Source organism: Ischnura elegans, chromosome 12, assembly GCF_921293095.1.
Source record: "Ischnura elegans chromosome 12, ioIscEleg1.1, whole genome shotgun sequence".
NCBI classification, from domain to species: Eukaryota; Metazoa; Arthropoda; class Insecta; order Odonata; family Coenagrionidae; genus Ischnura; species Ischnura elegans.
This window is the reverse complement of record NC_060257.1, coordinates 37,709,234-37,734,925: the sequence shown is the minus strand read 5'-3', so window position 1 is coordinate 37,734,925 and position 25,692 is coordinate 37,709,234. Positions and strand designations below refer to the sequence as shown.

The 25,692-nt window shown below is 35.6% G+C and overlaps 2 protein-coding genes across 4 annotated transcripts; one reads left to right on the top strand and one right to left on the bottom strand.

Annotated features, from left to right (window-relative positions):
- The first annotated feature begins 26 nt into the window (after positions 1 to 26).
- Positions 27 to 13,385, top strand: LOC124169748 (AP-3 complex subunit mu-1). Its single transcript, XM_046548448.1, has 10 exons — positions 27 to 154; positions 239 to 429; positions 523 to 635; positions 1,082 to 1,203; positions 5,802 to 5,961; positions 8,328 to 8,441; positions 10,532 to 10,711; positions 12,065 to 12,223; positions 12,796 to 12,846; positions 12,918 to 13,385. The coding sequence occupies exons 1-10, from the start codon at positions 120 to 122 to the stop codon at positions 13,050 to 13,052; spliced, it is 1,260 nt and encodes a 419-aa protein (XP_046404404.1). The 5' UTR covers positions 27 to 119; the 3' UTR covers positions 13,053 to 13,385.
- Positions 13,381 to 23,775, bottom strand: LOC124169749 (protein CutA homolog). 3 transcript variants are annotated; one of them, XM_046548450.1, is made up of 7 exons: positions 20,678 to 20,782; positions 20,369 to 20,499; positions 20,203 to 20,262; positions 19,192 to 19,237; positions 17,155 to 17,204; positions 16,979 to 17,021; positions 13,381 to 13,609 (listed from the first exon to the last, which is right to left on the bottom strand). In XM_046548450.1, exons 1-7 carry the CDS (start codon positions 20,693 to 20,695, stop codon positions 13,544 to 13,546), a joined length of 414 nt encoding a protein of 137 aa, XP_046404406.1. In that variant the 5' UTR covers positions 20,696 to 20,782; the 3' UTR covers positions 13,381 to 13,543. The 3 variants fall into 3 exon arrangements, 2 of the variants coding, with proteins under 2 accessions (XP_046404406.1, XP_046404405.1); XM_046548449.1 differs by having other exon boundaries at positions 20,587 to 20,705; XR_006867225.1 differs by lacking the exons at positions 13,381 to 13,609; positions 16,979 to 17,021; positions 20,203 to 20,262; positions 20,369 to 20,499; positions 20,678 to 20,782 and adding an exon at positions 21,414 to 23,775 and having other exon boundaries at positions 17,154 to 17,204.
- Between the last annotated feature and the right edge of the window lie 1,917 nt (positions 23,776 to 25,692).

Genomic DNA, 25,692 nt, shown 5'->3' with positions numbered 1-25,692 from the left:
ATCACGAGATTCGTGGAGGTGGCTGCTGCTGTTTTCGGGTGTTTACATGGGGATACCACTTGTAGTTGTGGACTAATGTGTGCTAGTTCAGGGGTCAAGATTACATTAATATAGCAAAAATGATACATAGTCTGTTCATTATCAACTCTTCGGGGTAAATTTTTTTAAATATTGCTTACTTTTTCATATAGCCTATCCATAGGGTATTTTTCATTGGAGCATTTCTATTTATTTTCAGAGATGTGTTCATGGAAAAGCATTGGAAGAGCGTAATATCAAGATCTGTTTGCGATTATTTTTTTGATCAACAACGTAGAGTAGGAAATGGCTGTCCAGAAGATGTGCCGCCAATTATTCCTACCCCACATCATTATCTCATAAGTGTTCATCGTTGCTCTATGTTTTTTGTTTCTGTATGTATGACTGAAGGCAAGTCACAATCTTTTTTGCTCTAAGTGTCCATGTAGGGTTATACATTTCTTTATATTAATAAACTTATTTTCCTATTGCTAACATTTACAGTGCCACCGCTCTTTGTGATCGAATTCTTACATCGAGTTGTGGACACATTCGAAGACTATTTTGGGGAGTGTACTGAATCAATCATTAAGGAAAACAATGTTGTTGTTTATGAGGTGAGCATTTTTTTACATTAGTGGTATCAATCAATTGCACTGATTCGAATCCCGAGAATATGCAATTCGTATATTTGGTCATACTACTTGATTACATAACATTACTTATAGAAGTTATTTTTAACACGCCCCAATTTTCATTGCCAGTTTTTATACTAACATATCGTTAATTCAAACTCTACACCTTTTTTGCCGTGGGGTAAGAACATCCTGCATAGAAGTCTCTTTGAAATATAGTACGTAGTACTTGCCTTGATATATTTGGTCTTATCAGTGAGTTTACAATCTACACATAGTATACATTTTCTGAAGTTTGAGAATCAATGAATGATAGACTTAGCGATTTTTGTGACTCCTTATTCATATTGTTATTGCATGCAATAAAAAAGTTGTCTTTAATTTAAGCTGAGCTTTTTTATTTTGTATTTCTGCTTCGTTAATTACAGTTGCTTGATGAAATGCTGGATAATGGTTTCCCATTAGCCACCGAATCAAACATTCTAAAAGAATTAATCAAACCACCAACTATTCTGAGAACGATAGCCAACACTGTTACTGGAAAATCCAAGTAAGTTTTGAGTTAAAAAATTTATCTTTTGAACTGGTAATTGATGGGAGACTACTTCAGTTTAAGAAACTTAGTTGATATTTTGCTTGTAACTCAATTAATACAGTTGCCCAATATTAAACATAAGTAATGCTCTTGCAACATTAAAATCATACGTTCTCCAATACTTTCATGCAGATAATCAGTCAAGTCAGTGCAGGAGTGATAGGTCTTAATTTCTTTTAGATGTTGAACATAACGCTCTGGCAAATAATTTCAGCTGTCCCTCTTTGTTTTTTATCTTTCTTGAATCAGTGTTTAAGTTAATTTTATTTTGCTGAGCATATTAATTTTATGTGAGTATAGGCTGGATTTATTTTTTCATATCACTTATTCCTTCATTGTGAAACAGCACCCTGGAGGATAGTTTTTTCTTCTTTTATCCATATCTTCATTTCTCCAGTGTAAGCTATCTGTGAGCATACCTGATGGATGGCCTCTGATTGATTAAGGCTAGTCAGATTTTTTCAACGAGAGGCACCCATTATCATTATGTACCCTGGAATGAGCCATGACATTCATTCAATTTTCACTAAAAGTAAGCACCATCACCATCCATGCTCGTACACACAGGAAATGATGATAAAAATACTGTTTTAAATTCAATGAGACAAGTATTTACATAATACATTTAACGCTAATGTCTAGTGGGAATGGAAAGGTGGTAAAAAAATTCATAGCCAAGAATCAAACCTTGGACTTCTCGCAAGAAAATGTGTACATTGGGAAAGTTTGCTTGTCTTTAACTTTCTATGCATTATATATTTCTTGAAGGGCTACCATCAGTGCCAACAAAGTGGGATTTCTCTAGGTGCTCTTATACAAAATTCATACCTTTCTAGTTGTTTTCAGAGCTTTTAAAATGAAGAAATCAATGGTTAGGTCTGGTGGCAAATGTAATCCATCAGAATTTATGTTTTACTTATTTGGATCACATCCAAGGAGGTTGTAAATATCTGGAGGTGCTTTATCCTAGTTTTTTAGCATGGTCAAAGTTCTGCCATCTTGGTTTGACAATTTTTGGACTTAATCTCTGACATATTTTACGGTGACTTAGGTTTTTTTCTGAAAATGTGCTACATCAAGTGAAAAATGCTACGACAATCACTAGTATTTTGCTGGTATTGTCAGCAGATTTTTCCCAAAATTTTAACAATACTTCTATTAATGTATAAACTCTTGTGTCTGTTAGCCGATTTATTGGTGGGGATATAATTGAAAATATACTTTTGTACTGCAATTTTTAGATTTCCGTTGGCTATAATGAGATTAAGTACCAGTATAAGTGCAGGTAAATGACTAGTTTACTCTCGTCAAATTTTATTTTCAGCTGAGCTGGTTGTAGAACGTAACATTGGTGATTGATAATAATTTTTTCCTGGGAAAAGAAGGTTCACATTGTGGGTTCCATTGATTATTTTAATGTATCAATGAGTTATGACCAAAAAGTTCACCAAATAGTAAGCATTGACCCTTATGGGATTGTCAATGTTTTGGTTGAAGTGAGCGTGGCGTGTTCTACCCAAGCACCCCCATTTCGGCCACACTTCCCTCCACGATCGAAACCAGTGGTGCCCCCTCCAGATATTTACAACCTCCTTGATCACATCCCACTGGGGATATCACATAACACCTGACAATAGGGTAGTTTCCTTCATCAAAGAAAACGAAAGTCATTGATTGCGATTCGTTACCCACCATTACTGTATTCATAATATACAAATTATTTCGTTTTAGAAATACCGGTTTAGACGAATGGCAATGGTCCATTTTTATCCTCATTTGAAAAGGGCCAGATTGGCGCCCATGCGATGCCAGTCCACGTGACGTCACAGGGACCTAGTTTCTATACGAGTAGATAGGAGTTACACATCCTCTGAGGTTACCAATGCCTGCATGAGGCGCAGAGCTCAGGGAAACATGTCTTAATAATCACTTATTAAAACTGGCTAAGGTCGGAAAGTTTTCTTCATTTGATAAGGTATTAATAATCCTTATTTAAGCCAAGCGCTACCAGCCAGCAGGGTACTCAGCTACCCGCTAGCAGCCTGCGTCGTATCAGCGCTCAACTCGCCTCAAGGTCACCTCACAAGGCGGCAGCGGCAACCAGAAATACGTCACACAGAGAGATTTCCCGACATTCATACTTACGCGTCGCGTTTTCGTGTGCTAGAAAATTTTCACTTTTCATTTAATGGAGAAAAATAGATATCGTCATATAGAAATCTAAAAGCGTGAAATACGTACTCCAGGAGTAATAATCTTTCGATTTAGGCAATAAAAAAATAATAGGAAACCACCCTATTGATAAGTAACAACATAAAAATAAACTTGTTATAAGAAGTTTGAAAATACTGGAGCAAATTTCGTCTAAAAAGAGATGCATAATTGCTTTTTGCTGAGAGTAGTAATCAGGGAATAATAATTTCTTGCAACAAAAACTTGGAATAGCAAATACATACTCCACATTTTTGATTGATGCCACTCCCTGTGTCTGTTCTAATGTGAACTAACAGTAAAATGACTTATACGTTATAGGAATTATTACACGATAATGAACAAAATCGACATTGATATTGAAGGATAATTATTCATTGAACGACAAAAAGTTACTAATTATACAAATACGACATCTACATAAGGAAACAACCCCTTGGTGAAAGAAATATAATTACAAAAATAAAACCTTCATTCATGAGGACATACGTACTCGTTGAAAGAGAAATGGCAGAAATAAATAACAGCTATGTTTTAAGAGAAATTGTAGATTTGATTTCTTTTAACATAGACACTTGGAACTAATTTTCTTCAGTTGAGCACTTGTTGACAATAGCTTCCACACCGAACGCCTCAGGGCAAGATTACAAGGAAACAAATTCACTCAAATGACAATCCAAAGAACAATGTGCTTTTCCAAATTTTTTCACCTGAATTTTTCAATGAAATCACTGTAAACAAAGAACGTTATACTTAAGCAGAGGTTGAGGGAACCAAATTACAGTTATGAAGGTTATTAAAAAAGTATTGTCTCACCATGGCGTCACAACAAAAATTGATGCAACACTGGTTAAATTTTCTACTGAATTAAATTATACTATTTTTAGCATTATATCAGGTAATTCAGTCCAGTTTACTTCATGCTCCAGTAATAGTTAGAAATTATAATTGCCAGGCATGTTACTTCGGCACTTGCAGTGGCGATCATGTTCCCCTATTTGCAAATTGCAGTTGAGGATCCAATGTAGCCAACCGTCAAGATGTGAATTCAATCTTTCATATAATTATTTTAGCGAAAATAATTATCCGATGAAAATTAGTATTATTCTCTTATGTATTTAAGAAAATAATCAGGTACTTAAGTTCTAAATTTAATAACAATAAGTTCTTAATTTCTGTTAATGACCACAGCCTGTCCATAATAGCGTGTATATGACTTGAAACTATTTGCGAAATGAAATCGAAAATATTTTGAGAAATATCCTATGGGTGTATGCAACCCAAATGACAAAGCTATGGAAATTTTTTCCTATTGCTCCTGATATTCTTGCAGATTAGGAATTTCATATAAAAACTGCTGAGAAAATTTCCTTTGTGAAAAGATAAAGAATAGGTACCCTTTTCTACTCATTTCATATTTCTACACATATGTACCACTCATTTCACATTTCAGGCTGACGGCCTATATGTATTGCTGGAAGTACTCATGCAATCTGACATTCATTTCGTTGAGGGTGTCTTAGTGCTCGGAAATTTCTTCACAGAATCTGCTGACATATTTGGATTGTATGCCCTCAACCCCTAAATTTTGAATTTTTTTGTGTAATAATTAATAATGCTTGATGATACTGTCAGCTCCGTGCCAGATCCAATATCCCCTGTACGCTGAAAGTTGGAGAATTACAGGGTGTCATAGGTGACCCTGGCTCTTGTAAGTCTGATAAGCTGTAATGCTTATGGCAAAGTCGAATTAGATCTGTGGAAGCTAGGCTATAGGTCACAAAAGAGGGTAACTCTTGGTATATTGTGGAAAAATGGAAGTGAAATTGCATATAAGCACATTAAAGTAATGTCTATAAGAGAAATTTTGATTTAGAGAGGATGGAGCTCCCGACTGGACTTAATTATGAACACTTAATGGTGTCGTAATTATGAACATTCGATTTAGGTTTTCCTCCTTGAATTAAGTAAAGAATGAGGCTGGGACCAAGGCTATGGCTTTATAATGATATTTGTTATTAAGAGTTTTTACTGTTTTTCAATAAATATTTTGTCTGAAAGAAATACTCAATTGCTTAATTTCTTGAAACAACAGCTAAAAGTAAACAAAAAATATATGAATTTCGTAGGCAACAGTTTGAGCAATATGCTGTTATTGTGTGCGATTTTTGTCTTGTCATGCCTGTAATAATTTTTTTCCTGTTTCAATTTGTTTTTTGAAAATTTTCTTCAGTTGAAAGAGTGGAGCTTTCTTATTTTAACTCTGAAATATCTGTGCTTGTTGTTTTTCTCTTCTAACTTGAACTGCATTCCTGAATCATTCTTATTTACCTTTTTTTCAGTGTCAGTTCTACCCTACCAAGTGGCCAGCTATCAAATGTGCCTTGGCGAAGGACTGGTGTCAAGTATACCAACAATGAGGCTTATTTCGATGTAGTTGAAGAGGTGGATGCCATTATTGACCGCTCTGGCAGCACCGTTTTTGCAGAAATACAGGGATATGTAAGATAAATTATTTATCGTCTGTCATAATTATTTCTTGACGCGTAAACTTAAAAATGTGTAAATTTATTGATTAATTTAGTTATCCAAATTTGTACATATTTATTAGATGTTGCAGGATGATTTAATGTTTTCAGTTCAATATTTTGGCCATTTAACTTAAACACATTAATTACTTTGGCAGTCATAGCAGTTACCTTAATAGCTTTAGAGTTAATGACAGGAATCAGAGTGAATATAGAGATAGGAAGGAGGTATAGGACTGATGTATGTATGAAGTGCCACAGTATTTAGGAGAATGCATAGGTGATGCTGAAATTTCATAAGAGGTAACTAAGTAGCAGTTTGATGAAATACCAGCCCTGTGAGATTTAACATCAGTTGGAAGGGCAATGTAAATAATAATGGCATTTCTTTGATATTTCTAAAATTATCTTTTAATTTTTTGAACAGGGTAGTGGCTTCCACAATACATCCATGTTTTATAGATAGACTAGCTGACCCGGCGAACTTCGTACCGCCTAAAATTCAATGAACTTATAGTTTAGTTGCACCATTTATAAATAAAGAGCGGCTGGGTCCTTTTAATAATATTTGATTTATTATAAATTTAATGAGAAAATATTGATGAAATAAAAATTATACGCATTCAGTTGTTGGCTATTTTTTCTATTAACCGTAAAAAAATGTTTTTGGGTCAAAGTCCGTAGCGTAAACTTGGCTCGTTCACGGGGCAGGTTAACGCAACGCTAGACCGACGCTTGACTGATGCTCAAAATAGTGTAAGAAAAGCCCAATGAAGCAGCATTCGTATCAAATGACTTTAGGCGCGCCAGTTATAGTATCTCTGTTTGGAAAAAATGCACTGCGTAAACGTGCTGCATGTGGTGTGCCCTACACATTCGGGTTTAATGTCTTGCGTCAAGCGCCTTCTGATAAACAACAGTTTTTGTTTTGTTATCAGGCGCAAGATAAAGCGAATGAAGCTAAATAAAAGTAGCGAAGCGAAGCAGGGACGCCACGAGGGGGGTTTTGGGGGTTAAAACCCCCCCAAAAGCTTAGAGAATCTTTTTATAAAACATTTGGTTATTAATATTAGGGGGACGGATGAGTCACAAAATATTTAACTGTTCACTTAGCCGCAAAACCTACCATTTTGAACCTTTTATCCTAAAAAATGTCTGGGGAGGGCCCCCACACCTCTCGCTTACCTTGGCGAGTTTTCTATACCCTACAGACCCGCCAGTATTAGCTGCGCCTATCCTTAATTCCTAGCTGCACCCTTGAAGCGAAGGAAGAAATACAGCGGATGGTTTACCGACTCGTAAACATACCACATATTATTTACCATGAGAAAATCATGGGTTTTCACTGACACATGAGAACAAACATCACAGAAACTGAAAGACTGACCATGCGATTTGTTAATCGTTATCACGAATGCAACACGAATTGGAAATTGAATACGTTTAAGCTCATAAGGGCATATAAGTTGGGATCATGGAATCTTCGGATTGGGAACTTCCTCATCTTTGAATTTTCCTTTGAGTATAGTTGCGTGAATCACTTTCATTATCAGTTTTTTTAATAACCAAACACGTTCCGTTGGATAGTTTTGGTTTGTTTAGGTTTCGAAAGATCATGAACACAGAGACTACCTTTAGCTGTAAATCGTGCCGTGGTAAGCCAGGTGCGTCCAAGGACTTTAAATATTCAGATAGATAGTTAGTGGCTTCGTCTTCGTTTATTACAAAGTTAAAATATTTGAATTCATGCAGAGTGCTCGGACATTACTGATAATCAACAATTGCTTGGAGATTTGTTTACACACATGGTAGTTATGTGTTTGTTGACAAATCAATTCGAGCTGAGCTTACCTCTAATTCAATTATTTTAATACTATTTTAATATTACTTTAATATTTTTCACATGTTTGAACATTAAAATTTTTTTAATATTGTTAAAAAGATCAGTCAATACATTAGTAAAAACGAAAAAAAATCTTATTTTTTTGACCGTCTCAACAATCAACTCCTAAAAACATATCTCTAAGATAAAGTTGAATTTTTTTTGTGAACTTTTCCTATTTTTTAATGTCCTATATGTTATCCGGAGCTCAGACGAATCCAAAGAGCCTAATGCCACTAAAATCGGTGCAGCCGTTCTTGAGTTATAAGTGTTCTAACTAACACAATTTTCGACTTTCTTTTATATATATAGATAATCCTCTCGTTGGTTTCAATTTGTTATGGTCCATGGGCAAGGTGTTATTTTGTATATACATGTGTGCCCTATACGAGTGTTGGTGAGGATTTTGTTTGATGTTCTTTGCCTGAGACATTTATTTTTTTTTCTACTTTTTTCAGATTGATTGCTGCATTAAGTTGAGTGGGATGCCAGATCTCACCCTTTCATTTGTCAACCCTCGCCTTTTCGATGATGTTAGTTTTCATCCTTGTGCTAGGTTCAAAAGATGGGAGGTAAGGATCTATTAAAATACCATGAAAAGTATTGATACTTAACAGAAACCTTGACAAAACCCAATTTTCCTTGAACAATTCTGCCACCACAATCCAGCGGCTTCAAGAGAATGTAAATGATAGTTAGCATTTTCCTTGTCTGACAATGGGAGTGTCCAAAATCAGGTTTCAGAATTCAATCAAACTTTGTTGTCTTACAGTCCATTGGGCACTGTCCACAAACCTTCTGTACCAATAGTTTATATAAAAAATGCCTCGTGTTGCAGATGGCTTAAATGACTTCTCACTGAGAAGATGGTTTACCATCTCATAATCCAGAGGAAAAAACCTTTCTCTCTCTACCCTTCTAGCCCTCTCCAGCTATCAATGGTTCTTTCCCTTAAATTTATGTGTCCCTTTTTGCACTAGCATTCACAACCCCAGTGCAGGGTATGGAATGGTGCCACAGTTTTAATCTGCTGCTGTTGTTTGAATCATGAACAATTTCTACAACTGCTATACTATTATACAGTAAAACCTCTATGCAGTGAACCTCTTTATAGCATAAACTTCCATACTTCATACCACCTCTACGGTCCCGTCTGATTTACATGTAAATTTATAGGCAAACCTCTTTGTAGTGAACCTCTTTATTTTGTAAAACCTCCACTTATCATACCAAGGAGATACCTCCGAGACGGCCTAACTACCTCCGCAAATTGTACCGAGACAACAAGAGATCATTAATGCAACCGTGAATACATACATGGAATGGCATTTTCTGCAATAAATGTTTCACTTTTTTTTTCTTACATACCTTTAATATGCTGTAATTTTCGCGTTAATCATTAGTTGTGGCCATTTTGTTCAATATGAGAGCATACCTAACAGTAAATAAAAAATAGGCATCTAACTATCCTAATCATTTTAAGTGACTGTTGAATTGAGAGAGATAACATTGTTTTCTCTCGAATCATGGTAAAAATCATGCGATAACACTCGCTATCTGTAATTATTAAATAATAAATATATGTTCCCTTATGCATGAATGTTTGTTTAAACACGTAAATATAATGGTTTGAAAGACAGTAGTGCCTTTCATTTCTAATGGATATGAAAAAATGGTGCCTTTCACTAAAACCTCTCTATAGTGAACCTCCATACATCAAATTGCCCAAATTTTGGTCCCCTCCATTACGATGTGAAGAGGTTTTACTGTACTTAAAGAATTTATGGCATATTAACAAATTTTCCACTTATGAATGCTGAAACAAATTCATTCAAAATATGTAGTACCCAATTTACAGATGCATGAATAGAAATTTATGCTAATGAATATCTAAAATTTGTTGTAGTTTCGACAATTTATAAAAACGTAGTTGTGGCAAATTATTTAATTTCTCAATTATCAATTTTAGGCTCCCTAGTGCAATTTGGTAATACCTGCCTGTTGTCGCCCTTGCTTGTTCTGTAGTACACTATGCATCTTGAAATGGGAAACGACAAATGTCAACCCTAAGTATGTACCCAGTAAAAAGATACTGATGTGCATAAGATTGCTTTTCTTGGTGAAATTACAACACTCAGCTGAATAGAAAAGGTACACATTATCGAGAGGCTACATGTTTTCACCATCACAGTCTATGTTTCCCTTGCTGGAGGAAGTAAAAGCAAAATTTACTAACAGGATGGATATACAGTGAAACCTCTATTTTACACTTTTGAATGGACCACTTACAAAAAGTGCAAAATTGAGGATATTGTAAAATAGAGTATCATTATCTAAAGGCGGTATTGTTTGGGACCTGATAAAAACGGTGCAAAATCAGGGAAAATGTATAATGGGGGAATGTAAAATCGAGGTTTCACTGTATGTAAACCAACCATACATACAAAATTTCATGAAAATCCAAGCTGGTGTGTTGCATGCTGTGGTTCTGTAGATATTGAATCACCCTGTTGCAACTGTTTATATTACTCCAATGCAAGTTTCTTTGTATTGTAGGACCTTTCCTGTAAAACGTTGAAATTCCTTCACATATTTTTTGTATTCTCTGATTGGCTCATTTAAGATTTTTGTTTGTAAATTTCCACAACTTTCTTATTTACAGTCGGAGCGAATCCTGTCTTTCATCCCTCCTGATGGAAATTTTCGGCTGATGTCATATCACATTGGATCTCAAAGCCTTGTAGCTATCCCCATATATGTGAGGCATACAATATCCTTTGGAGGAAGTGGAGGTGGTCGTATTGACATAACTGTTGGCCCTAAACAAACAGTTGGACGAACTGTAAGTGGTTTTAACAGATTTCAGTTACTGCCTTAAGAGTATTTTGTAGAGGTGGGTTAAACTGTTCATTTTTATGAACCGTTCACTATGATCCTGTTCAGAAAAAAGAACAGTTCAAAATATCGGTTCATAGTGAACAGGTAGGAAAAACCAAGTCCAAAGACTTTAATTGTTTCTTAAGTTCATGAATCGCATTTAAACAACATTTTTGGAGATGCATCCACATTGCACAATACAGCGCACTTAAAAAATTAAAATTTCATCGTAGACGCCAAAAACTAAGTCCAAAGATCATCTTGGTAAAGGGACCGAAAAAAATGTTCCACAATCATGAGTTCAATCGTTTCTTAAGTTCATGAATCGCGTTTTAAACAATATTTTTGGAGATGCATCCACAAATGTTCAAAATACGAAATCAAAATGAACGCGATATCCCAACTGAACGCCCCGAGGAAACTAATATTTGATCTAATATTTCGAACAGTTCGAAAGAACTGATATTTTAAATATCAGTTCAAATATTAGTTATTTCAAACGGTTCGAAAGAACTAATATTTTAAATATCAGTTCAAATATTAGTTAGAACGAACCGTTCAGTGGCTATCCTGTTCGTTTTCGTCGACGGAGGGGAATAGTAGAGAAAGAAGGGGAGGGGCTCGGTCGTCTACGACACACTTCGGCGGCCTTGGATGGCCTCCCTCGTAACCGCCATCTGTTGTACCCACAACGCACTTGCTCGAGTAAGCTGCAGTTTAAAATGCCTCTTGATGATCATACCTACTGTACCGAGTACGCCGCAATTGTGCAGTGCTGACATGAACAGTGAACAGGGTGTTTTAGAGAACGGTTCATTTTCGAACCGGTTCATTTCAGTGAACAGTTCGTTTTGGCAGCACGGTTCTTTTTGACCCATCTCTAGAATTTTGGACTCTCTGAAATGGTTTAATGATATTTATGTTTATTAATGGTGAATTATTTTTTTTTTTATCACTAACTTTCCTGTATACTGTTTTGCATGGAATTAATATTAAGTTCAAGGGTGCATGTAATTATTCCCTCGTAATTCGGAAAAAAATATGTATATGCTTCGATTTTACACACTTTGATTTTATATTAAGTCTTGATTTCATACAGCACAACTTAAGTGGGGGCAGTAAGCATTGGCAATTTTAATGGTGAAACTTCAATTTTGCATTTTTTCTTTATTTTATGTTGTTTTTTTGATATTGCTCAGCATAACCTCGGCGATATCAAGTTTAGAATTATTTATTATAGATGGAAACTTGTTGAGATTTGAAATGAGTTTTGAGAAGTAACTATGAATCCCATTCTCTTTTTCACTGTTTACTTTAGGTTGATTCAGTGGTTTTGGAAATCCCAATGCCTAAAGCTGTTTTGAGTGTTGGTGCCACTGGAACTCAGGGTCGTGTTTCTTTTGATCCAACTACCAAAGTTCTTCTGTGGGATGTGGGCAGAATTGACCCAACTAGACTTCCTACTCTGAAAGGAAATGTGAGTGAATAGATTGTGTGGATCCATTTAAATATTTTGTGACTCAATGAATTCATAGAGCTATTTCCTACTCAGAAAGAAATAGATTGTGTGAAACAATTAAAAAGTTTGTCCATTTATTAATGGCCCGAATATTTTGTATCCAATGTAAAAAGTCAATTAGGTCTCCTCTCCTTTTATTGCTCTCCCCATTAAAGGAGAGGTTTTTGAACTTTCTACACATACGTATATGAAAAATTAAATTTATTTTTTTCTAATTTCTCTACAGATTTTGCCAATTATGTTGTTACTTGACCTAAGAACTTTTAGAATAGAGGACCGTTAAGATGTTTTTTTATGTTGTTTATTGATCGGTGGTAGCCAGTTTACATTAAAATCCGATCATTGGAAATTTAGGAGCTAAATAATTTTCTGAGCTTACTCAACTGGTTATTATGTAGTCATAGTACTTAAATGATAAACATTTGGCTCTAATGTTGTGATTTTTAAGCCTCTCTATTTCACATGTGTAGGTAATCATATTATTATAACATCAGCACCTGTGTTGACCCCCTCTGGTTTCACCATTTCAGATATTTCTACAGCCTGGTTCCCCTGCCATTGAATCAAATCCAGCTATCAATGTGAGTAAAATTCAGATAATTCTTCTTTCATCCATCCTTATGAGAAATTGATTTACTGTTTCTTTTTTCAGGTGCAATTCACAATTAACCAATTGGCAGTTTCTGGGCTTAAAGTGAATAGGTTAGACATGTATGGTGAAAAATACAAGCCATTTAAAGGTGTTAAGTATATTACTAAAGCAGGAAGATTTCAAATCAGAATGTAAATAGTGTGCAATAAATGTGGGTAATGAGTGTTGGCGATCTCATCGTGTTTGGTTTATACGTATTTACATTCCATCTATTAAGAATAAGGCAGGACTCTAGTACTCCACCTTTGGTTGAAGGTTTGTGAGAAGTTGCTTATTTGTTATTATCATCATAAGCCAGTTGTGGTATTTTTATTGCTTATAAGTGTTGGGTTTTGCAGCATATAAAAGAAAAGTCAGTCAAGCAGCTACAAGTGCAGTGTCTAATTCAATGAAACTGGCAAGTGGAAAAAAGTGCTGCAGAGAAACATTTCAACACATCATGTTTATAAATAAAACCATCAAGAAAAATTGCAGTGATTTTATTCAATACTTCAGTATCAAACAAAAGTAAAAGTTAATTCATAGAGTGCATGTATTAAAAATTTTTCATGCTTACAGCAAGCGATTCTTCTCTATCTCCTTACGTTTAGGATGGATGTATAACACTACTCAAAAGTCATCTTCAGTCATTCATTATTTTCAGGAACAATCTCACTGATCCAATCCAAGTAGGGCGGGTTTCCTTTCTGTATCTAAAGTAATTGAAAAATAATAATTAATGCCAAAAATATTTTTTTAAGATAAAAATTATGACTTGGTAGAGAAGCTCATTTTTACAATTGGATACTTATTTACTAGGATGATTATGAGGACATGATTTGAAGGCCCCAAATTTTGTTAATTCTGCCCATGTGATTAAATTCTGATCACTATAATCCTCCCAAATAGAAGTGATTTTAAAGAATATCCAGCAGAAATTGTTGATTTGAAGTGAGAAAATTCATTCCCAAGCACTTATTTTACATGAAATACTACACCAACAAACATCCTATTTATATGTTACAGCAATGTCACCTGGCGTGAGGTTTAACTGAAACGAATAACGCTGTACTGAAATTAAAAGCCGATTCTAAATTTGCTCATATGCACATCATACCTATGCTGCAAACAAAAAACACTCCAACGTAAGGCCTACTTATAAGCTGATAAAAGAGAGTTTTGAAGCCTATAGAGGATGTTTATCCATGCAATTTATATTAAAGGATGCCGACCTGAACTCTCACCTCTCATGTGAGTGAGAATTCTTCACTGAGTTGAATAACCAAGTTTTCTGAAGCTATCCTATCATCCACAGAAAGCATTTTTGTGCCTATCTTGGGAGGAAATCTGAATAGAAAAGTTATTTTTACATAAACTTAAGATGCGTGAAATTTTTTCAAATCCGTTATCATCGTGGGCAGATGGGTCTTGAGTAAAATGCTTCGACTATAGTAAAAGGAACAGGAAAAAGGGGAGCATACAGTGAGGGGTGTTGTCATTGTTGTTTTTGAATTGATGGTAATCTACCAGCTATCGAGTTTCTATACTCACTTGTTCTTTGTATTATACCGGAAGTTGTACTTTAAAATAAATTGCAGTTTTTCGCCATGTTTTGACACGATATGGTCGTTATCATTGATCACTCCTTATTAATCCCTCGCAATCGGTCTCCCGAGTAATTAATTACAACAAGGGGAAATCACTTCTTACTGTGATATACCATGGAGGTGACCATATTGTTTATGATTTAACTACAGCAGAGTAATGTGATGTAATTTCTACAATACGCAGGATTGACATGATATCAGATGTAATTGTTTCTAAATAATAATAATAATAAAACATGATGGGTTTGTTTTGAAAAATTTCCTGTCTTAGTCATTTGGCAAAAATAAACTTCTTCTAATAGAATATAGACAATAAACATAAACAGTTACAACAGAACTCAAAGTTGAGCATTTAATGTTAAAAATCTAAAATTTATCAATTGATGCTGGAATTTTCCTTGCTACTTCACACGGAAAATTTACTGGACGTGAAAAGAATACTCTCAGTCATAGTGGTTATTCATCCCAGGGGTGAAGCTGAAGGAATCTGCGAGGAGATTTCAGCCCATTGCTTTAAAACAATATCTCTTCATGATTAATTGTATGAAATAATTAGTACATCAATGCAAAGATAATAATACTTCTGGGCAGTGGCAAATAGGCATTCAGTCAAATAGGAGTCTCAACACAGCCAAACTCTAAAGCCTCGGCTCATTTAAAGCAAAGTGCTGTGTGGAAATTTATAAAATATCATTTTAGAAAGCTACCTCAGCTCTGAAATTGATTAAGCTAATATGCACATCAAAATTTTACTGATTGCATAGTCATGACTTGTTTTGTGAAGTCATAGTCTCTCACATCTAGTCAATCCAAGAGCATCACCTAAGATTCATATCGATCATTTATTTGCAAGCGCTAGCAATTACCGAGCCCAGGTATATGAGTATCATGAGCAAATTCCTCTCAGGTATTCTGCTGATTGAGGGTCATAATTCCTTTTTGGACACTGAAGCAGTTCTTGCAACATTGTCAGTGCAAATAAAATCTTGGGTGGAAACCAGAGGATGATATACTGAATGCCTACACTAATTTAAGTCCCAGTATATCACCATGCTAATATGATGAGAGAAGATGATTGTTATATAAATGAGTTTTTTCTCAGAGTTGTCACTGAAATTAAGGTCTTTAGATTGAGTCAGAGGAGGTAATTTCCCTGACATTTAATACAATGCATTGAAGTGCAGAAGGTAATTGTGAGGTATATTTAATCCTCTGACGTAGCATTTACTACAATCCATGTTAGACTGAAAATAACATGAAAGACAGCAACCTATCCTATTTGCTACTTTAGTTGTAGATATTATTTTTTATAATGTGTGTATAGGCACTATTTAAATACAAGAAAAATATAATTATCGCAGAAATACTCTCCACAATTTGTTAAAAGTAGTGATATTTTAACTGTAAAGCCTTAGACACGTTTCGAAAAGGCCTCTTCTTAAGATAAATGTGTCACTGTGTAATTAATTGAAAAAGCAATGTAGCTCACATTGAAAAAAAGGAAATGAGCTTCACAGAAGCTTCCTTTTTTTCTATGTGAATCTCCCATGGGAGGCTTTTAGTCTTCCTGCAATTCATAATTTATCAATGAGGAATCTTGAGATCATTGGTTGTTTGGTGAACAACACGTGGAGTGGCATCGCACAGGCGCCAATCTGGCCTTTTTCAAATGAGGTTAAAATTGACCATTAACATTTGTCGAAACTGGGATTTCTAAAACTAAATAATTTGTATATCATGAATACACTAATGGTGGGTAACGAATTGCAATCGCCTTTTGTTTCCTTTGATGAAGGAAACTACCCTATTATGTACTCTATTTGGTTTTCATTCCAAACACTTGATTCCAATTGGTTGCAATGCAATCATAATTTGTTGTTCTTGGGCTTCAAAATTTTCCCTTTGACGACTCACATCAAGGGCTCATTAAAATGGAATGAAAATTTTCAAGCAACAAAAATTCTGATCATGTTACAAACTAATCGGAGTTATACACTCAGAATGAAAACCAATCAGAATAATTCTGTAGTTTTGTGACACTCCCCTTGTAAGACGTCAGAAATGGCAAGCCTGACAGATTTGACTGATTTCTGCACACAAACATAATGCCTTGTCGATACCTAATTACCTAAAGATTTTCCTTCTCTGTATGGCAGTGCTTTTCTGATTAAGGATTATATATCGATCGCTAAGTTCTAACAACACACATATCAAAAATAGCAATTTTTCAGGTGAGCAAAAAAGCGATTAATTTTTTTACTTGTACACTGAAATTAAAAACCAAAAGTTCATAAAACTGAAAAAGAAGCATTCATTTTCAAACAAAGAGTTGTTTTTTGCTTGCATTTTATTTTTTTAAATGTTATTACACTATGTTTAAGATACCTGTCTCAAACAGGCCGAATTTGAGGTACGTGTTGTTAGAACTTAGCCAGCGATATGCTGCTCTAATAAAATATAATACAGATTACTTACAGGTAATGATATGACTTCCGGCAGTTCATATGGGTGATTTTTCCTGAAGAAAATATTAAAATTTGATTGAGGCCAAATTTCATATCGGATAAGAAACAAAATAATTTTCACTGATGCAGGAAGACACAAGAAGGCTTCCTGCAAATTAGATAACATAAATTTAAAACTTATCTTACCTAATAAATTCCACCAATTGTTCCACCCGAGATGTTCTCGTCTTCACCATCTGGAAACAAAATACTCAACATGGACTAGATGGAAAAATTTTAGCTGTAAGCACCAAGTCATTAAATTTTTTCAAAAAAGTTGAAAATTAACATTGGCCTTTTCCATCTCAAATTGTGCTGAACACATTACATATTTCTACTTATCCTTAATTCACATAAACATTAAATTTTGTCTCCTATGAGTTAAGGCCACTTCATAGAAAAAAATAGCCATGAATTATTCATACAGAACACTTCAGAGATTACAATACCAATAGGTCAATGGCTGCATTCATAGAAAAAAAGAAGTGCAAGATTTGGATGATTTTGAATTTATGGGAGTTAGGGTGAAACTTGTAATCCCCAGTCTCACATTCATTATATTTTGTGGGCTTGGCTACTGTACTTTATTAGTTGAAACCATACATTGCACAAGACACCTCTGAAAGAAAACTAACGCGTATGTAGTATGTGCTATTAATAAGTATGCTTCAGAAAAGGCATTGATGAGGTTAAGAAACAGCTCATCTCAATTCAAATACTTAACGTATGGCAAATTGCTTTTACAGTTCTGCAGAAGAATAATGGATGGCATCTAGTCCGTGCTATTTTTTTCTATGAACGCCCCAAAGCTGTGAAGCATATGTTTTCATTAATTCTAATTTACATTATTCTAAACGAAGAATCCCGAAAATAAAATTTTGGGGACCAAAACTATTTATTACCCATATCCACGGCTCCTAGCCTCAAAGTAGTATCTCAAAAAATCATTCTATTTAGGCGTATCTTGAATTTCTAGTCCAAAAAATTGTATGTGTAACACAGGCATATGATTTTGTCCATTGAGATACAACACATTTTTCATAGAATAATTAAAATTTAAAAGAATGAGTTAAATTTCACTTCACAAAATGCGAATTGAATTATTGGCCGATAAACGGCTTTGTGGACTGATGCACGATTTTGTGCCCAGGTTTTACAAATACAATTTTCTGAACGAGGAATTCAAGATAAGCCCAAATGGAATGATTTTGTTGGGTGACTAGAAGCAGTCGATAAGCTATAAATAAGGTGCAATGAAAAAATTTATTTTCATGAATATCCTAGGGGTCACTTTTGATACCGAACTCATTTGAAATTGTCCTTAATTCAGGTTAAGTTTGATAATAATAGGAGTTATTTTCTGATTTAGGTTTTAAAAATACATATGTACTATATGAAATTGTTAAATTGAGATACATATTACTGAAATATGTCTCTCTTGTCAGATCCACACTAAAGATTGTTCTTGTGTCTGGTCACATAATAGCAGAGTCCACATGAATGAGATTAAAAGGATACAATATAAATTTGTTTAATTTTAAAAATAAAGGTTTGGATTTCACGTACATATCAGGAATCTTGTAATTTGTGTAATGATTTATGCACCAGCTTATCATGAATTTCGTACATGCCTCTGAATTACTACAGATGATCATCCAGGCTACAATAAATGGTACTACATTTAGCACAGTACAATCTTTGAAATCTGGCCTTGCGGTAATCTATTTGCGGTTGCCCAGTAATCTGTCGTGCAGGGCTGACAACCTCCCTTCAGCTAATAGAATTAGTTTATTTCATTTTTTTCGATACATAGAATAAATTTGTTTTATAATTATGCATATATACCTTGACTAACAACCAAAGCAGTTGGGGGAGTTCTATTAATATTGATGTAGTCAGATCAGGAGTTTTCTGAACAATATTGCATAGCATTTGTGAACAAGATGTTATTAGATACAGAGCACAATAATTGTTAAGATGCATACTATACTTAATATTGCTATACAACCTTTAGAGTTTAAAGTATATTTTTTGAAAGCCGCATTATTACTGTGAATCCTATTTTTTTAATCAAAATTCTTTATCTCTTTTGATTTCATGTTTTGACTCTTGGACATACTTAGTAATACTAATATTTCATTAGCGCAAGATTCCAAAATGGATTTTTTATATTCTTACACTTACCATTAGAACTTCTGCATCTTCACTTATCTCACCTTTCCACTCATATCTGTAAATCAGAAAATTCACTTAAGAATAGGCAGAATATCATCTTATATGAGACATTCAGAAATAAAAATGTCAAAAAAGAAAATTATGGTAAAAATTTTTACTGATGCTTTGCACCAACCCTCCAATCTCACTAAGTGCATATCAAAGGTTTCAGGCTCTTCCATAAATTGGTTCAAGAGTCTTGTGCCCAGATTTCCTACCAGAGTTATGCCTGCTTTACAAAAGACTGCTACCGAAAAGCCCTGAGGTTATTTTTAAGTCTTCTTACAAAATAATATCATTATCCAGGCATGAAGCTTGTGGGATCACTGATCAGAATTCAGCTCCATACATGAACATTGACATAGGTATGCAATGGCAAGTAGAACTACATATGTAATCCTGTTTCGTTGAAAAAGCTCAGGTCAATATACTAGCAATCACTATCACAGTGTGAAGTGCAAAAATGGAAGGCATTATCACCAAAAAGGCTACTGACCCAGGAATCCGCTAGTTATAAAACATGAATGCCCACAACTTGAGGGTCGCTTTAGTATTCCTGCTGAGATATTTCTTCAAATATGCACCAGTAACTTGCACTGATGAAATGGCATTAAGTAATGGGGAATACAAAACTTTTTTTAAATAACACATCGGAAAATGGTAGTAGGACCCGAAGCAATGAGCTGCTCTGTTTAAGCAACATGGAAAACATCTAGAAATAGTTGCAAGTACTACTGTAGTGGACATTGAAGAATTCGATAGCAAATGGAATAAATTTCAGGAAACGAATAAGGCACATTTAAGTATTTCAATCAAAAAAATTGAAGGACGATCCTCTAGTGTGACTAGTCGGAAATTATAATCTAATAACGCCGGTCAACAGGACACAGCGAACAAATTTACGGCCACCAAGTCCAACTATCACGAAGTCTTTAAGTCACCACATACATCCGTGATATTTAAAGGAGACCCCTTACTTACATGGACGTAACTTTGGGGATGATGTTTACGCAAGCCGCCAATTTCCCACTTACGATGCCCCTGAAACACATTATGATAACAATGAACGTCCATGTAAACGACTAACACAGCCGCTATAATTTGAAAATAAAACTATAATTCATGACCAGTCAAGGTAGTAACTAACTTAGCCAATTTCTTGGCTACTTCTTCGCTTGGTGCCGTGACATATGCCACACTGTGAGCTCCATTGGAAGCCATTGTTGATATACCGGCTGATGACAAACGATGAAATGACAGCCAAAGAGGACCACAAACCTTAACAATTTTAAGAGAAATGAAAGTTTATGGCTATACGGTACCCACTGATACAGTTCAATATCCACCGTAACCTTAAAGACCTACGAGCAAAATCACTAGTAATGAACGCCAGAACATGTATCCTATTCCAAAAGTGAGTTTATATGATTTGAATACAACTCAATATAAAACTTACACGGTAGACAAATCTCATTTTTGGGGCTACGAATAAAACAAGTGACTGCTTATTTGCGAATTCATCGAAGTGATGGGTATAAAAAAATTAAGGAAGTAATTCGATGAAAATACTAGGAATTACCAGTGAAAATACTATTACGGCACAATTGGGAGACAGAAGCTATCAACGATCCGTTAAGTTACAAGTGCCTCGAAGCACCTCTCCGCTAAATCCGGCATTGCGCCAACGCATCCCATGAACCTATTGTCACACATTCCGTAATTTGGCGAAAATAGCAAAAATAAGGAGGACCTAATCCTATATTACAGGAAATCTGGCCCACGATAAGCACTTACTCCACTTCAAGTTAATCTGGATCTCTCATTTTTTTTGTATCCCTTCTACTCAGTACGCCAATGGGACCTCTCCTTCACACGTTAGTATAAATACAAGTATTTACTTAGGAAATCATGCGCTCTTCCACTGTCCCTCCCCTCCCTAGGGACAGCAACAGCTGTTGCTAATTATATGTTCATAATCTACACCACAACTCAAATAGAATTACATCAACTCGTAACGTTTAAGAGCAATCGAGCAGGTTAACGAGTCTGCTCACTAACTTTACATACATGTATGCTCGTTATGGAGGAACCTCTGATTATTATAGATTATCAACAATTACAATTATATACTTATGAGTTTTCGTAAAAAACTAAAAAGCAACCTGGATAAAAATTTTCTTGGTCACACTTACCAATAATACATTGGCATATAACCCTTGAATGAACATATCATTGTATTGGATTTAAGTTGATGACATTTAAGAGGCTTGCCATCTTCTCCAGGTTGTGGGAAGTCTCGTGGGAGTCATGCCTTGGAGGTTTGCCAGTGGAGTCCGCTTCAGACAGCTCATCAACCATGTCCCGCAACTGATCCAATCTGCACATAATATTTTTGAGAGATGGATGATCCGAGACTATATTACTATCACTGTCATGGAAACACGCTTCTTGTCCTGCTCTCATGGTTGAATCCCATGGATAAAGGTCCATAAGGAGAATAGATAGGACATCAAATCTAACCCATATTTCAAAATTGCAAGAGCTGGGCAGCCTCAGTTTTGTCAGCCTTTTACGCTCAACAGCACCAAAGGGAAGTTTATTTTTATTCTCATCCAAAAACTGCCACAAATGCCGAGGTTTGGAAACTATTTTCTTGCCTAGGCTCTCGATATTGATATTGCTTCTTTTGGCCCTCCACCAATACTTGCCCTGGCAGGACTTTACATCATGTGCACCTCCAACAGAATGCTGTGATCCTACATTTCCTAACAGGGCATTAATTGATGGACATGGCATGACCAAAAATTTGTCAACCTTTTTACTCAAGCTCTCCCCCTCCTTCAAAGATAAATTCTTTCTGCACTGACTTTCATGGCTCCCTTTCCACAACCTCTTCCACATTGCTCTAATGCTTCTTCTGCGGTCATTTTGAGATTGCAAATTTTGACAAGAAGATATCACAGATGTAGATGTATCAAGTTTCCTTTCTTTAAATTCATCACAATATTGGGAATTGAAGCAATTACCTCCATTCCACTGATCTACGGAATGTCTCGAGGTCATACACAGAATACGAGTATGAAATGTGAGAGCACTTGATACTGAAAATATAAAGAATTTAATCACACAATTGTTGTTGAATACACAATCACCTAGTGATGTCACCATGACATCAGGAAAGTAGAGAGAACTTGCATGCCAGCCAAAAGTGACCACAGAGGTAGAAAAGGGCAAAGGTACAAGATTATCCAAGCTCTAATTCTGGCCTTAGAAGTATTAAATGTGTACAAACATTAAATCAAATCATGTGATGGGTGGACACAAGACGAGAAAAATTATCCCTCGAATGATTTCAAGAAAGAAAAAAACAAGTCACATGAATTAATTTAGATATCAATCGAGTAAAATATGTACAGTTTGGTTCAAATTGCAGGAAATTTACAATTTTAACACAGATAGGACACATGTAATCAATGAATCCTCAAAACGTTACTCCCATTAGTGATGTGTCTCAGCACCTTACTGTCTATTTCTAACTCCTGGCTAAATATGTTACATCACCATTGCAACATATCTATCAACAACTGACCAGATTGGGCTCCAGACTCAGAGTAACTTTTCATAAATATTAGTTCAGCAATGAAATAAGAAAAAATTCAGGTGACTAAAGAACTCGTCAGTAAGTTGAGGACCTTGCTTAAAATGCCTATTTATGCCCTTTTTGGCAATTACAATTTTGGTGATTATTGCCTATTTAAGGGCCTAAAAAGCAAAATATTTCCAATGTCTCCAAAATTCTTTTTAGTGTGGAGCTAGTAGTGTTATTTCTGTTTCTTTCTTAGTCTAACAAGGTTGAAATAATGCCATTAAACATGCATAAAGAAATATTACCCAAAGAATTATAATATAACGAGTAGAAAAATCACTTGCAAATTTACGCGATGCGTACATGCCATGATGAAATTGCCAAAAACTTGTTTTCGAAGGCACAACTCAGTATTGTTGAGCTCTAAGAGATTCCGCCTTAAGTTACACTGCCTTCACAGCCAGTATTGATATTATGGGTACCATCATGGTTATATACTGTATTGCAATTATTTTGTATACTCTGCAGATAAAGTTATTGAAATATGTGAAGTATGTGACAGGAATGATGTGCACCTCTGACACATCAGTTTGAATGTCTTTTTCACCCAATTAAAGGTACACACACTAATGTAACTAATTTAGCTCATCTTTTATAATACGTGTGAACTCTGTCTATACGAAAATTAAGCCATCAGTGGTGCACGAGTAGGTTTTCTATTGGCAAAAGAATATCTGGATGAAGAAGTAAACTGCATTCTTGAATCCAAAGCTCTAGAGTTGAATCTTGATGTAGACCATCAATCACGTCATCGCTAGAGGTAAGAAAACTAGTCCTTGGAACGGATACAGAGAGTGGAGAGTGACCGCTTTGATATAAAAGTGATTTGGGAAAGAATGTTGTTGCTGTCAAGATTAATTACCAAAAAATTTTAATAGGAAAATGAATTTCATGGAGCTAGAAATCCATGCAGAGCTATTTATAACGAAAAAATATTATAACTATTTAAATTTTATTGCTTTTGCCCTTTTTTGCTCAAATTGGCGACAAGGACTTAAATTACAAGAATTGCTTACCATTCCAGATTTTTTTATATTTTACAAAATTTTAATTTATGAATTTGTCCCATTGTTGCCAGTTTTTCTTAACAGCTGTCACAAAAGAGGTCTCATTTTAATTTTTTCAACAGTTTAATGAAGTTGAGGTCCAGCTCCAGGGCCTTCGATTTTACCATGGTACCCATTTTTATAGTGCATGGTAAGAAAAGACATGATACAGAGCCACTTCATTAAACTTAATGCATCCGCCACTGAAGCAATGTGAGTTTCAAAAGACTTGTGAAAGTTAGGAAGGCGAGGAAATGGCATGTAGAAGCTCTGAAGTGGACTATGGAAGAGAGAATATCAGGAACTAGTGGAAAATAGTATCCAATAGATTTAAAACACACTAATTGTAGAGGAAGGGTATCTAGTGATTTGATCGTTGGATTATTCTTCCTAATAGAATAATCCTCTAAAATCACTGGCACTGAAATGGTTTTCCAGGTTTTGCTGACGGTAGGACCCACCCGCCTTTGTGATGGTAAGGGATTCCTTGTCCCATCCCTTCCTCCTCTATCCCGTCCCAGGAGGCGACTTCGGGCTCCTATCGTGGCGGCGCCTCCTTCCTTTTTCCTTCCTGTCCTCCCCCTTCTGCGGTGCAGAGGTGATAAGCTAATTCTTCCAGACCTTGGCCCTGGAGTGTAACCAGCAAACCTGCCCGAGGGCTTCGTATCCAGTGTAGAGAATGGGTGGGATAATATTATAACGGGAATTTTCAAAGCAGCGGAGAAGCCAATTGCTTACGTTGACAGTAGAAGGATAAAGATGCCATGGATAACAGGGGAAATGATAAAAGAGAGGGAAGAGATGAGGTGGAAGAACGTGGACACAGAGCAGGGTGAAAGGATGTATAGGCTAATAAATAATCGATTACGGCGTGTAACAAAGAGTCAAGGGAGGCATGGTGGAAAAGACTGTGAGGAAATAGAAAATCTTCAGAAGGAACTAGAGTTAGGCACGTCTTATGGCAAGGTAAATTCACTAAAGGGCGGCAAAAGGGGGAAGGCCATGTCAAAAGTTAAAGCTAAAGATAGGATGCTGATCTAGCGAGACGAGGATCAGAATAGATGGAAGGAATATGTGGAGGATGCGTATGATAGCAATAATCAGCCGGAAAGATAGAATTTAGAGAAGGAAAGTGGAGTAGAGGAAGATTATCTTGGGCCGGGCATCATAGTTGCGGAAATCGAGAGTCCTTTCTGATATGAAGGCTAGGAAAGCAGTGGGCCTAAAGAATGTCCCGTTTGAGCTTCTGAAGAATCTAGGTAGGGATGAGAGGTTTTTCGAACTAGTACGCAGGATCTATGAGGAAGGATGGTGGCTAGAGGATGTCGTGAAGATTGTTCTAATTCCGCTATCAAAAAGGAGGAAGCTGTAGAATGCGGGGACTATAGGACGACTAGCCTAATGTCGCATGTGGCAAAAATTGGTACTGAGGATATCAAGCATAAGAATGGAGGCAAGGGCTCATGAGTATTTGGGCGGGGATCAGTTTGGTTTCAGAAAAGGACAGTCAACTCAAGATGCAGAGTGCCTTTCAGAGGAAAATGTTAACATTTTTGTTAATATTGCAATTTAATGCTTCAGCTGTTTCTATAAATAGTGTGTTCATTGCTGTTATACTTTGCACAAGAGGGTCAACTGTGAAGTGAAACTACTGATTAGTACAGGACACAATGACTCTGCAAACATGACTAATGTGAGAGAGGAAGATGGGTTATGCTGCTAAGTAAAAATTGGAGGTTTATCCTGCATCTTGGATTCTGGAGTGACAGAACATCTGAT